Source organism: Suncus etruscus, chromosome 7 (assembly GCF_024139225.1).
Source record: "Suncus etruscus isolate mSunEtr1 chromosome 7, mSunEtr1.pri.cur, whole genome shotgun sequence".
Taxonomy (NCBI): domain Eukaryota; kingdom Metazoa; phylum Chordata; class Mammalia; order Eulipotyphla; family Soricidae; genus Suncus; species Suncus etruscus.
The window spans coordinates 121,492,716-121,505,806 of record NC_064854.1 but is presented as its reverse complement, the minus strand read 5'-3'; the positions used below and the strand labels follow the sequence as shown (position 1 = coordinate 121,505,806).

General features: G+C 47.1%; 1 protein-coding gene across 1 annotated transcript in view; it reads right to left on the bottom strand.

Moving 5' to 3' along the window:
• ATRIP (ATR interacting protein) overlaps positions 1-10,376 on the bottom strand; it is a 31,283-nt gene extending 20,907 nt beyond the window's left edge. Inside the window, exons 1-3 of the mRNA XM_049777441.1 lie at positions 10,242-10,376; positions 5,943-6,061; positions 3,167-3,337 (exon numbers count right to left, since the gene is read on the bottom strand). Of these exons, the coding sequence (XP_049633398.1) occupies positions 3,167-3,337; positions 5,943-6,044 (273 nt within the window). The 5' untranslated portion in view covers positions 6,045-6,061; positions 10,242-10,376. The remainder of the gene's footprint in view (positions 1-3,166; positions 3,338-5,942; positions 6,062-10,241) is intronic.
• Between the last annotated feature and the right edge of the window lie 2,715 nt (positions 10,377-13,091).

Genomic DNA, 13,091 nt, shown 5'->3' with positions numbered 1-13,091 from the left:
CAGTCTTTTTTTGTTTGTTTTTTTGGTTTTTGGGCCACACCTGGCGGTGCTCAGGGGTTACTCCTGGCTGTTTGCTCAGAAATAGCTCCTGGCAGGCTCGGGGGACCCCGGGATTCGAACCAACCACCTTAGGTCCTGGATCAGCTGCTTGCAAGGCAAACGCCGCTGTGCTATCTCTCTGGGCCTGGTTTTCAGTCTTAAGGAAAAGCCAATAGTAAGGAAAAGCTAAACAACAAAAAAGTAAGTATGAAAGTCTGCTGTGATAAAAATGTCCTAAAATGGGGCCAGGCGGTGGCGCTAGAGGTAAGGTGCCTGCCTTGCCTGTGCTAGCCTTGGACGGACCGAGGTTCGATCCCCCGGCATCCCATATGGTCCCCCAAGCCAGGAGTGACTTCTGAGCTCATAGCCAGGAGTAACCCCTGAGCGTCACCGGGTGTGGCCCAAAAACAAAAAAACAAAAAAACAAACAAACAAAAAAAAAAAGTCCTAAAATAGCAAGCTTAACCTTTTATAAATATATCCCAACTTTTTTTTTTTTTTTTTGGGCCACACCCAGCGGTGCTCAGGGGTTACTCCTGGCTGTCTGCTCAGAAATAGCTCCTGGCAGGCATGGGGGACCATATGGGACACCGGGATTCGAACCAACCACCTTTGGTCCTGGATCGGCTGCTTGCAAGGCAAACGCTGCTGTGCTATTTCTTTGGGCCCATATCCCAACTTTTTTTTTTTTTTTTTGGTTTTTGGGTCACACCCGGCGGTGCTCAGGGGTTACTCCTGGCTGTCTGCTCAGAAATAGCTCCTGGCAGGCACAGGGGACCATATGGGACACCGGGATTCGAACCAACCACCTTTGGTCCTGGATCGGCTGCTTGCAAGGCAATCACCGCTGTGCTATTTCTTTGGGCCCATATCCCAACTTTTAAGGCAGTTTATGAGAATTCAAATACTTGTCTCTCTGAACTTTAGTGTATTATTATTATTATTATTATTATTTTTAGTTTTTGGGCCACACCCCTGGCAGGCTCAGGAGACTGACCATATGGGATGCTGGGGATCGATTCCCTGGGTCTGTCCCAGTTGTCCCAACTGCCAAGTGCAAGGCAAACATCTACTGCTGGCTATCTCTCCAGTTCCACTTTAGTGTATTTGTAACATAAGTACCTATCTTTATGTTTGAGGAATTAAGTAATAATGTGAGGGGCTAGAGTGAGAGCACAGCAGGTAAGACATTTGTCTTGCATACAACTGACCAGAATTCAACCGTGACATCTCCTATGGTCCGGAACCTTGTCAGGGGAGAGCCAGAAGTTAAACCCTCACTTGCCCTTAAGACAAAAGCAAGCAAACAAACAAAAACAAATAAATGATGAAAGCAAAATGCCCAGAGACCAGAGAGATAAAAAAGCTGCCTTGCCTGCAGCTGACTTAGCCCACAGCACTGGTTACCCAAGTACTGCCAGATGTGACCTACCAACCAAAAACAACAAAAAAATCCTAGCAGATTTTAGCAAGCTGCCCTATCTCATAATCTCATAAAAATTATTTGCTCTTGTAGTATGTAATTTTGTTATATAATTTTATGTATGATTATATTTTTTATAAATGATCAAATACACTATTTGTATATTATATAATTACTCAAATTATTATTATTATTATTTTTTTTTTTTGGTTTTCTGGGCCACATCCATTTGATGCTCAAGGGTTACTCCTGGCTAAGGACTCAGAAATTGCCACTGGCTTGGGGGGACCATATGGGACGCTGGGGGATTGAACCGAGGTCCTTCCTTGGCTAGCGCTTGCAAGACAGACACCTTACCTCTAGCGCCACCTCACCAGCCCAAAATTACTCAAATTATTATACAATTTATTAAATACTTTTTTTTTCTTTGGCTGTAACTGGTGGTGCTCAGGCCTCTGGCCTGGTTCTGTGCTCAGGGATTACTCCTAGCAGTGCTGGTCAATAAATCATGGTTGGGGTCAGAGCTATAGCATAGCGGTAAGGCGTTTGCCTTGCATGTGGCCAACCCAGGATCAACCCGGTTAGATTCCCAGCATCCCATATGGTCCCCGAGCCTTTCAGGAGCGATTTCTGAGTGCAGAGCCAGGAGTAACTCTTGAGTGCTGCCGGATGTGGCCCAAAGACCAAAAAAAATCATGACTGACCACAGGCAAGGCAAGCACCTTGCCCTTTGTACTCTCTCTAGGCCATTAACTTTTATTAAACTTTATTTATTAAGTGATTAGTTGGTTGTTGGGTCACATCCAGCGGTACTCAGGGGATACTCCTGGTTCTGCACTAAAAAATTACCCCTGGTAGGTTGGGGGACCATATGGGATGCTGGGAATGAACTGGGTCCCTCCCAGATCCCACCCAGGTTCATTTGCATGCAAGGCAAATGCCCTACCACTGTGCTATCTCTCCGGACCCAAGGCTTTTAAATTAATTTAGTGGTACACAATTCCAGGCTTTCTTAAAAGATCTGATAGAGTATGTTAACTGCATGGCTCCAAAGCAAAACAAAAAACAAACAAAGCCAGGGGCTCCTATACACAGAAGTCATTTGAGCTCTCTGGCCTTTAAATCCTTCTTTAAAGTTTGCCAAAAGAAGAAATGGCAGAATGAGTGAACCTGGACTGGCCAAGTGAAAAGCAAGTACTCTACCCACTGCACTATTCACTCAGCCCCTTTTCTCCCTCTCTGTCCCCTGCTTTTGTTTTAGTTTTTGGGCACACCGGGTGGCGCTCAGGGGTTCTCCTGGCTCATCATACTGAAATGACTTCTGGCGGAGCGCAGAGGACCATAATGGATGCCGGGGGGAGTCAAGTGTTCTGGCTGTGTGCAAAGTAAAAGCCCTACTCACTCCTGCCCAATAGTCTCTTTTGGCCTAAGATAGGTCACTAGAATTTCTGATCTGCCAAAAAGTATAATTTAAGTCTATCTCTGTAAATCCTAAGCTACTGATTTATTCCTGCTCAGATCAACTACCACAGCAAAGCAGTTTCATCTAAATCCTTTTCTACATTACATGCACAAACTGGAGGAAAAGTACATGTGATTACTTGATTGGAGAAATTATTTAAAACAATTGCCATGTTAGAAGATTTATAGGCAACTTTTGGTGGCATTTCCAAAATACAACAAAATAAAAGTGCTTTGGGTCACCTTTTTGGAGAATTCCTTTTCTTTGTCACCGAGTGCTTGGGTTTTCTCTTGTTCAAGAAGGAAATGTGATTTCCTTTGCTCCTCCAGGACAGATTCTGTCTGATGCAGTGAGTCCCGCAAAATTTTAATTTCTCCATTTTTAATGAGGACTTCTTCTTCCATTGCCTTCATCTGTAAATCCGAAACCAATCTTGTTTAGTTTTTTTTTTTTTTTGGTTTTTGAGGCACATCTGTTTGACGCTCAGGGATTATTACTGGCTATGTGCTCAGAAATCGCCCCTGGCTTGGGGGGAGCATATAGGACACTGGGGGATCGAACCGTGGTCCATCCTATGCTAGTGCTTGCAAGACAGACACCTTACCTCTAGCGCCACCTTCCTGGCCCCTTGTTTAGTTTTCAAGGGAAAAATCATGTATTTGTTTAAACATGTAGTTGCAGAAACAGCATATTTACAATAAATCCTATAGAATCTTTCTTAGAATCCTTAAGAAAGACAGCTTAAGAAAACACTTGTTGGACCAGAAAGATAGCATGGAGGTAGGGTGTTTGCCTTGCATACAGAGGATGGTGGTTTGAATCCTGGCATCCTATATGGTCCCCAAAGCCTACCAGGAGTGATTTCTGAGCGTAGAGCCAGGAGGAAACCCTGAGCGCTGCTGGGTGTGACCCAAAACCAAACCAAAACAAAAAAGAACACACTTGTCACATATGAAACACAGATTCTATAAAATTATATAGGGGTTAATGTGCTATCTTGCAAGTGGTCAACCCCGATCAATCCCTGGCCCACATATGATCCTCTAAGCACTTTTAGGAGTGATTCCCTAAGCACAGAAACTGGCGTAAACCCTGAGCAAAACCAAGTATGGCCCCCAAAATCAAGATAAGTAATCTGAGACACACACTTCCCAGAATGAAAATCCCATTCTGCTACAGTCCCCATCCTCACATCTACCTTAATCACCTTCAACCCATGGGCTCACAGATGGTCATCTGTATTTTCTGCAAAACTAGTCATGAAAATAACAAGCATTTCTAAGATGTTGCATTATTTTTTTTGCTGCCTTTTATTTGTTAAGGGTTGGGGGGTCATATAAATGTCAGGGATTGAACCCAGGTCGGCCACATGCAAGGATAGTTTTCTACCCACTGTGCTATTACTCTGGCTTTGTTGTTATTTTTATTTTTTTTGGTTTTTGGGCCACACCCGGCGTTGCTCAGGGGTTACTCCTGTCTGTCTACTCAGAAATAGCTCCTGGCAGGCACGGGGGACCATATGGGACACCGGGATTCGAACCAACCACCTTTGGTCCTGGATCGGCTGCTTGCAAGGCAAACGCTGCTGTGCTATCTTTCCGGGCCCTTTATTTTATTTTATTTTATTTTTTTGGTTTTTGGGCCACACCTGGTGGTACGTAGGGTTTACTCCTGGTTCTATGCTCAGAAGTTGCTTCTGGTAGGTATGGGGATCTTATGGGATGCCAGGATTCAAACCACTGTCCGTCCTCAATCGGCTGTGTGCAAGGCAAACGCCCTACCGCTGTGCTATCTCTCCAGCCCCATCTGTTGTTATTTTTTATTTGGTGTTATTTTATTTTTTATTTTTTATCTGAGCACTCGGTGGTGCTCAGAGATTACTAGCTCTGCACTCAAGAATCACTCCTGATAGGTTTAGGGGATGATAGGGGATGCCAGGGACCGAACTCAGGTCAGCCACATGCAAAACAAGCACTTTACTCACTGTCCTATCTCTTCCGACCCCATGATGTTGCATTCTTTTTGTTTTATTTCTGGTTTTTGGGCTACACCCAGTAGTGCTCCGGTGTTACTCCTGGCTCTGCGCTTAGAAATCACTCCTGGGGAGCCGTAGTGATAGTGAGTAGGCGTTAGCTTTGCATGCTGATGACTGGGTTCAATCCCCGGCATCCCATATGGTTGCCTGAACCTGCCAGGAGTGCCACCAGGTATAGTCCAAAAACTGAAAACCAAAAAAAAAAAAAAAAAAATAGGGCCCGGAAAGATAGCACAGCGGCGTTTGCCTTGCAAGCAGCCGATCCAGGACCAAAGATGGTTGGTTCGAATCCCGGTGTCCCATATGGTCCCCCGTGTCTGCCAGGAGCTATTTCTGAGCGAACAGCCAGGAGTAACCCCTGAGCAACACCGGGTGTGGCCCAAAAACCAAAACAAACAAACAAAAAATAAATAAAAAAAATAAAATATTCCTGGCAGGATTAGGGAACCATGTGGGATGCTAGGGATTGAATCTGGTCAGCCACGTGCAAGACAAATACCCAAGCACATACCCTACCCACTGTATTTTCACTCTGGCCCCAAAGTTGAATTCTTGATATCAGATTTATGCCATAATTTTCAGTATAAAAGAAATATTTTCTCTCTTGGATTTGCTAAATAGTGCTTAGGTTTTTTTTCTGGCCTGGCTGTTTAGGATTTAGTTTCCTTTGGCCTATATTTTCTGTTGTTTTTTTTTTTTTTTTCCTTGACCATTACCATTTCCTGATGTTGAATCTGTTTATCAATTGGGGAGTTTATAATTGTATTGGTATACAGTGGTGCTCAGAACACTCCTGGAAGTGCTGGGGAACCATGTGGGACACTGGGGATTTGAATTTGTGACCACCTGTTTGCAAAGCAGATGCCTGTAAACCACATGCTATCCTCTGGGCCCCTGGATACTTTAAAACATTTACATATTTTGCTAGGCTATGCCATTTATAAAAGTGAAACATTAAATGCAAATACTTTCAAGTCTCTTACCTTTTCTTTAAGTTCTTTGTACTGTGCTTGAAGTATCTCCAATTCAAAATTATCTTTAACCTGAACACTTTCTCTGTGTTCCCCTGCACAATTTTTTAACATTCCATCTAATGTGGAGACTTTAGGAGCATCTGTAAAGAATTACAATTCCCAAGTAAATTTCAGGTTCTATTATTTTCCCACTTTTGCCAGACAATGCAGAAAAAAAATAACTCTTGACACATACTAGAGAAAGAACTAGAACAATAAAGCATTTTTTTTTTCCAGCTCTGGCTACTCATTCAGGAATTACTCCAGGCAGGCTGGGAGCTCCATATTGGATGCTGTGGATCGAACCTGCATACAAGGCAACAGCATTCCCTCTGTACTATGTAATATTGCTCCTCACCCAGAAATACTTTTTCTAACCTAAGAACATGATTCAAACTCATAAATAATACTTGTAAGACAGCAGATCCTGGTACCCTCCCTTTAATCCCAGTCTAGGTTTAGGTTTCATATGAAAACTGACAGATAACAATGTGTCTCACTTGTATAAATTTAGTGGTTATTTATCAGAGCTCCTTCAATATACCAGGCACAATTTGATGAGTAAATGACAGTCCCTTAATCTCATGGTGCCTATAGGAAATTGATTTAATTATTTTTTTGGTTTCTGGGCCACACCCGGCAATGCTCAGGAGTTATTCCTGGCTCTGTGCTCAGAACTTGCTCCAGACAGGCTCGGGGGCCCATGTGGATGCTGGGAATTGAACCTGGGTCTGTCCGAGGTCAGCCGTGTGCAAGGCAAACGCTCTAATGCTGAGCTATCACTTCAGCTTCACTTATAGAAAATTTTAAAATAAACACTAACATAACTATAAAATTACAACTTGGAAAGCCTACAGGAGAGGGATTTGCTCCTACTGGAATATATAGGACACTTCCCGAGGGAGAGAAGATGGAAATAACTGAAGAACAATCAGGAAGCAATCAGAGAACTGGAAGGGGAAGGGACGGAAAGAACACGCATGTTCTATAGAGGGCAATATAAAAAATGCCTATACTGTAAGCAGGCAGAAAAATCTTTTTTTTTTTTTTTCTTGTGGTTTTGGGTCACACCCGGCAGTGCTCAGGGGTTACTCCTGGCTCCATGCTCAGAAATTGCTCCTGGCAGGCACGGGGGACCATATGGGACCCCGGGATTCAAACCGATGACCTTCTGCATGAAAGGCAAATGCCTTACCTCCATGCTATCTCTCTGGCCCCAGGCAGAAAAATCTAAAGGAACTCCGAATGATCAGCGTGTTAAGAACCCAGAGAGTGAGTAAGAGCAAGACCATGCTGGGTCTTGTAGGCCATGGACATTATACCAATATGCTTATAAAAAGTCATTGAAGAGATAGCATAGCACGATTGCCTTGCAAGCAGCCGACCCAGGACCTAAGGTGGCTGGTTCAAATCCCGGCATCCCATATGGTCTCCAGGGCCTGCCAGGAGCTATTTCTGAGCAGACAGCCAGGAGTAACCCCTGAGCACCTCCGGGTGTGGCCCACAAACCAAAAAAAAAAAAAGAGGGGCCGGAGAGATAGCATGGAGGTAAGGCGTTTACCCTTCATGCAGAAGGTCATCGGTTCAAATCCCGGTGTCCCATATGGTCCCTCGTGCCTGCCAGGAGCAATTTCTGAGCACAGAGCCAGGAAAAACCCCTGAGCACTGCCGGGTGTGACCCAAAAACCACACAAAAAAAAAAAAAAAAAAAAAAAAAAAAAAAAAAAAGAAAGAAAGAAAGAAAGAAAGAAAGAAAAGAGGGGTGACAGTTAACATGTAAAAGGGAGATGGTAGAGATGATACAGAGAGGATGGATTACAGAGATTAAGAAGGCACTGGTGGGCCCGGAGAGATAGCACAGCGGCGTTTGCCTTGCAAGCAGCCGATCTAGGACCAAAGGTGGTTGGTTCGAATCCCGGTGTCCCACATGCTATTTCTGAGCAGACAGCCAGGAGAAACCCCTGAGCACCGACGGGTGTGGCCCAAAAGCCAAAAACCAAAAAAAAAAAAAAAAAAAAAAAAGAAGGCACTGGAGGGGCAGGAAAGATAGCATGGAGGTAAGGCATTTGTCTTGCACACAGAAAGACGATGGTTCGAGTCCCAGCATCTCATATGGTTCCCTGAGCCTGCCAGGAGCGATTTCTTTTCTTTTTTTTTTTTTTTTGTTTTGGTTTTTGGGCCACACCCGGTAACGCTCAAGGGTTACTCCTGGCTATGCGCTCAGAAGTTGCTCCTGGCTTGGGGGACCATATGGGACACCGGGGGATCGAACCGCGGTCCATCCAAGGCTAACGCGGGCAAGGCAGGCACCTTACCTCTAGCGCCACCGCCCGGCCCCATCCCAGGAGCGATTTCTGCGCGTTGTGCCAGGAGTAACCCCTGAGCTCTGCTGGCTGTGATCCAAAAACCAAAACAAAACAAAAACAAAACAAAAAAGAAGGCACTGGAAGTGCCTGGAACAGCAGATACGGCGCATGATTTGCCTGTGATCAAATTGGTCTACTGGTTGTGATGCCTGACCTCAAAGCCAGGAGTAAGTCCTAAGCATAGCCAATTGTACCCTTCCCAAAAGGGGGAAAGGGGAGAAGAAAGGAAGAAGACCAAGAATTTAGAGAGGGCCAGAGAGATAGTATGGAGGTAAGGCATTTGCCTTGCATGCAGAAGGATGGTGGTTCGAATCCAGGCATCCCATATGGTTCCCTGAGCCTGCCAGAAGTGATTTCTGAGCATAGAGCCAGGAGTAACCCCTGAGCACTGCCGGGTGTGACCCCAAAACCTAAAAACCAAAACCAAAACCAAACCAAACAAAACAAAAAATCCCCCACGAATTTAGAGAGGACAGGAAAAGTTGTTAAGATGTAGGATGAACGAAAAGGGAGCTGCAGCAGCCTTGTGGCTGGCTGAGTGGAACCATTGGGTCCTTAAGAATGTTTTCAGGGGCCGGGCGGTGGCGCTGGAGGTAAGGTGCCTGCCTTGCCTGCGCTAGCCTAGGACGGACCGCGGTTCAATCCCCCGGCGTCCCATATGGTCCCCCAAGAAGCCAGGAGCAACTTCTGAGCGCATAGCCAGGAGTAACCCCTGAGCATCACAGGGTGTGGCCCAAAAACCAAAAAAAAAAAAAAAAAAAAAGAATGTTTTCAGTCTGCCTTGTCAGGTGCCAGGAGGGAGGTGCTGGCAAGGGTCCAGGCATCCTGGGTATGATGTGTAGAGCTGAAGATTCAAACAAGATGCAAGGTGCCCTTTCTAGGAGGCTCCCAAGACTTCAGTTGTTCCCCCACCAGAAATGGAAAAATCAAAGTCACAAGGAAGAAGTAACTTGCTTTCTTTGCTAAGTGTGTTGCAGGCCCCAGAGTTTAGGGACTATAAGGACTAGGTACAAAGTATTGATGGTGTAAAAGAAGTAGCTAATTAATCCCTGGCCTCTGCCTGACTCCTTTCTGTTCCTGAGGCAAGCCTGGGTCGCCGAGTGAGTGTCCCTCTGATGGTGCTGGGCCACGATTTGGGAAATCTCTGCTTCCAGGCAAGAACCCAATGGATGGCTCCGGGAAAACATGAACCCGACTTTCAGATTTCAAACAAACTTTGTTTAATGCAGCGTTTTTCAACCTCTGTGCCACAAGATACTGTCTGGTGTGCCGTGGGAAAAACTCCAATTTTCTCCATAACATGCAGCTTTGGTTCACAAATAGACCAAAAAGTGCGCAAAGTGCGCGCTGAATGGGTCTTTCATAGGTCTATTTGTGAGTTGAAGCCGCATGTTACGGACTATGACTCCGGTGTCAGTCACACTGACAGGAGGAGACATGCAGTAGATTTCGCACTGAATAAAGTCAACCGAAATAGGAACAATGATAAAATACTTGATTATTTCATAATAAAGCAATCATAAAAGAATTTCCTTGTGTGTATTTGACTCCTAGTCGAGAATCCCTGTCTACATCGTCAATATAGACGCAGAGCTAAATTTCTGCTTTAACATTAATCTAAGGGTGGTGTGCCTCGTGTGTGTGTTTTGTTTTGTCCTGTTTGTGCCTTTGCACATAAAGGTTGAACAACTCTGGTTTCATGCATGTTCCCCTCCTAGAATGAATGGAGTTAGCTTTGGGCTCCCCCCCCTACGCCCCCAAAAGGCGGGGGGGCCAGGCCAGGCCGTCCTGGTGCGTCTGGGACGGTGGGGTCTGCCTGCCAGCCTGCCAGTCGGCATCAACCCCTGCGAGGCAAGGGTCCCGTGGGTGGCGGGTGGTGGTGGTCGGGTGGGGTCGGACTCACTGGGCCCGGGGTCCCGGGGCGCGGCGGGCGCCTGGCTCAGGGCCTGCGAGGCGAGCGAGTCGAGCTCCTCCAGGTCGTCCGCGGTGAAGTCCAGCAGCGTGCCGAACGGGTCATCGGGGTCCGAGGGGAGGCCCGCGGCGGGGGAGCTCCGGGCCCGCTTGCTCGGGGGGGGCCTCGACCTCCCGCCGCCCCTGCCCGACGCGGCGGAGGTCCCGGCCATGCTGGCTTTCCGCCTTGCCGGTTCCCCAGAGAACCGAATCGGGTCGGGCGGCCGCGAGGCCAGCAGCGGACCAACCGCTCGCACGCTTACGGTCTCTTCCGCCTTAAGTCCCGCTTCTTCCGGTACAACACCCGCCCTTTCCGGCGTAGGGCCCGCCCCATTGGCAAAAGGGACCAATCGACGGCCCGCTGGCGGGCGCGGGAGAATGACGCCATCACGGCGCGCGGACTAAAGCAGGGTTGCACGCGTCCAGCTCCTTGCGAGACTTCGGGCTACCGGACGGGAGGGCTCGGTCTTGCGGGGACGTCGCGTGCGATTGGAGGCGGTCATCTACAGCCTGGATGTGCTGGGAGGGAAGGAAAGACCGTGCAATACTGAGATGGGACTCGGGGCTGCTTTTTTAGGGCGTCGGTCTCCCTGGATCTGAATCCCAGCATTCCAGGGTCTGGTTCTCTCCCATCCAGCCTTCAGTTTGCCTTCCCACTGTGCCCATCTCTCCGAAGTGCTCCGGTGGAGGAGTGTGGGAGCACTGGGTGGGTGTGGAGGATGAAAAGGGCTGTTGTAAGCAGCAGTAAACCAATGCTTTGGGGGTACAGCAAGTGGTTTGAGGGCCGGGGAGAGGGCAGCGGATAAGGCGCTGGCTCAACACACCGCCAATCAGGGTTATTTTATCCCTGGCACCCCACCAAGTTTCCCAAGCCCAAGGCGCGGAGCCAGGAGTAGGCCCCTTGCATGTGACTCAAATACAAAAAGTAAAATATTTCATTTGCGACAGGTCCCGGGAGGAATTTAATATCACACAATTAACATTCATTCATTTAAAAAAAAAACACTTCCTAAAGAGCTTCTGGTATTTCGGAGGGGGCAGTACTCAGCAGTGCTCAAGGTTGCCCAACCCACCATACCCCTACCTGCCAGTATTTTTGTCTTAAGTGCTGGTTATATTAAAATGAAGCTATGTCAAGGAAAATGCCATGAAAAGCAGTGCCTGCAGCGGCGTTTGCCTTGCAAGTAGCCGATCCAGGACCAAAGGTGGTTGGTTCGAATCCCGGTGTCCCATATGGTCCCCCGTGCCTGCCAGGAGCTATTTCTTTTTTTTTTTTTTGGTTTTTGGGCCACACCCGGCGGTGCTCAGGGGTTACTCCTGGCTGTCTGCTCAGAAATAGCTCCTGGCAGGCACGGGGGACCCTATGGGACACCGGGATTCGAACCAACCACCTTAGGTCCTGGATCGGCTGCTTGCAAGGCAAACGCTGCTGTGCTATCTCTCCGGGCCCAGGAGCTATTTCTGAGCAGACAGCCAGGAGTCAAAAACCAAAAAAAAAAAAGCAGTGCCTGGTCTATATTACTAGTGGGAAATACCAAGGGAACAAAGAGACTGATAAAAAAAAAATTCCTTCATAAACCAAGTAAACCATTAATCTGTGAGAGAAGGCAAGGTTTCATAGAGTAGAAATTCTTGGTGGGGCCAGTGCAATAGTAAAAGGTTGGGCATTTGCCTTACGTGGCGCCAATCTGGGTTTGATCCCCAGCACCCTATGATCCCCCAAGCACTGCCAGAAGCAACCCTTGAACACTGCCAAATGTCCCGTTCCACCCACCCCCCCAAATAAAGGGCAAAAAAACGAGTAAAAATTCAGAGATAGCATGGAGGTAAGGCGTTTGCCTTGCATGCAGAAGGGCGGTGGTTCGAATCCCAAATCCCATATGGTCCCCCAGCACTTCCAGGAGCGATTTCTGAGCGTAGAGCCAGGAGTCACCCCTGAGCACTGTTGGGTGTGACCCCCCCTCAAAAAAAATTTCAAACTGGACTTGATTTAACTTTGGGCTCAAGGGCTAATTATTTTGTTATTTTGGATTGGGAGGAGGGCTTAGACTCCAACCCTGTACAGCTCAGACTGGCCACTTCTGGCCCTGTGTTCAGAGGACCATATGTGGTTCCAGGGTGGAGGCATGTACATTTTCAAGGCCTTACCTGCTATACTATCTATTTCTCCACCACCCAGTAGGATTCTATTGGGTTGCAGATGTGTGCATGACAGCAGAATAGTGATGACTAAAGGACATTACAATCTTCATCCTCAGTGGCAAAACTGGCCTCTGAAAGTCTTGAGTAAAAGCAGCCTGGAATCTTGAATATCTGAGCTTAGATTAAAAACTAGGAAACTCTTGGGACTGGACTGATAGCCTAGCAGGTAAGATATTTGCCTTGAATGTGGTTGACCTGGGCTCAATCCCTGGCATACCATATGGTCCCTCAAGCCTGCCAGGAGTGATTTCTGAGTGCAGAGAGGTGTGACCCAAAAAAACAAAGACTAGCAGGCTCTTTGATAGTTGCCTACATGTTAAATGCATGTATCTTTTTGTTGCCACTTGTTCTGATTTTGGGGGTCACATCTGGTGGTGCTTATGTCTTACTTCTGGCTTTGCACTCAGGAATCACTCCTGGTGGGATTGGACGACTTTATGAGGTATTGGGGATTGAACCTGGGCTGGCTGTGTGCAAGACAAGTTTCCTACCAGCTGTACTACCACCTGGTCCCAGAATACTTAAGAATAAATTGCAGGGCCCGGAGAGATAGCACAGTGGCGTTTGCCTTGCAAGCAGCCGATCCAGGACCAAAGGTGGT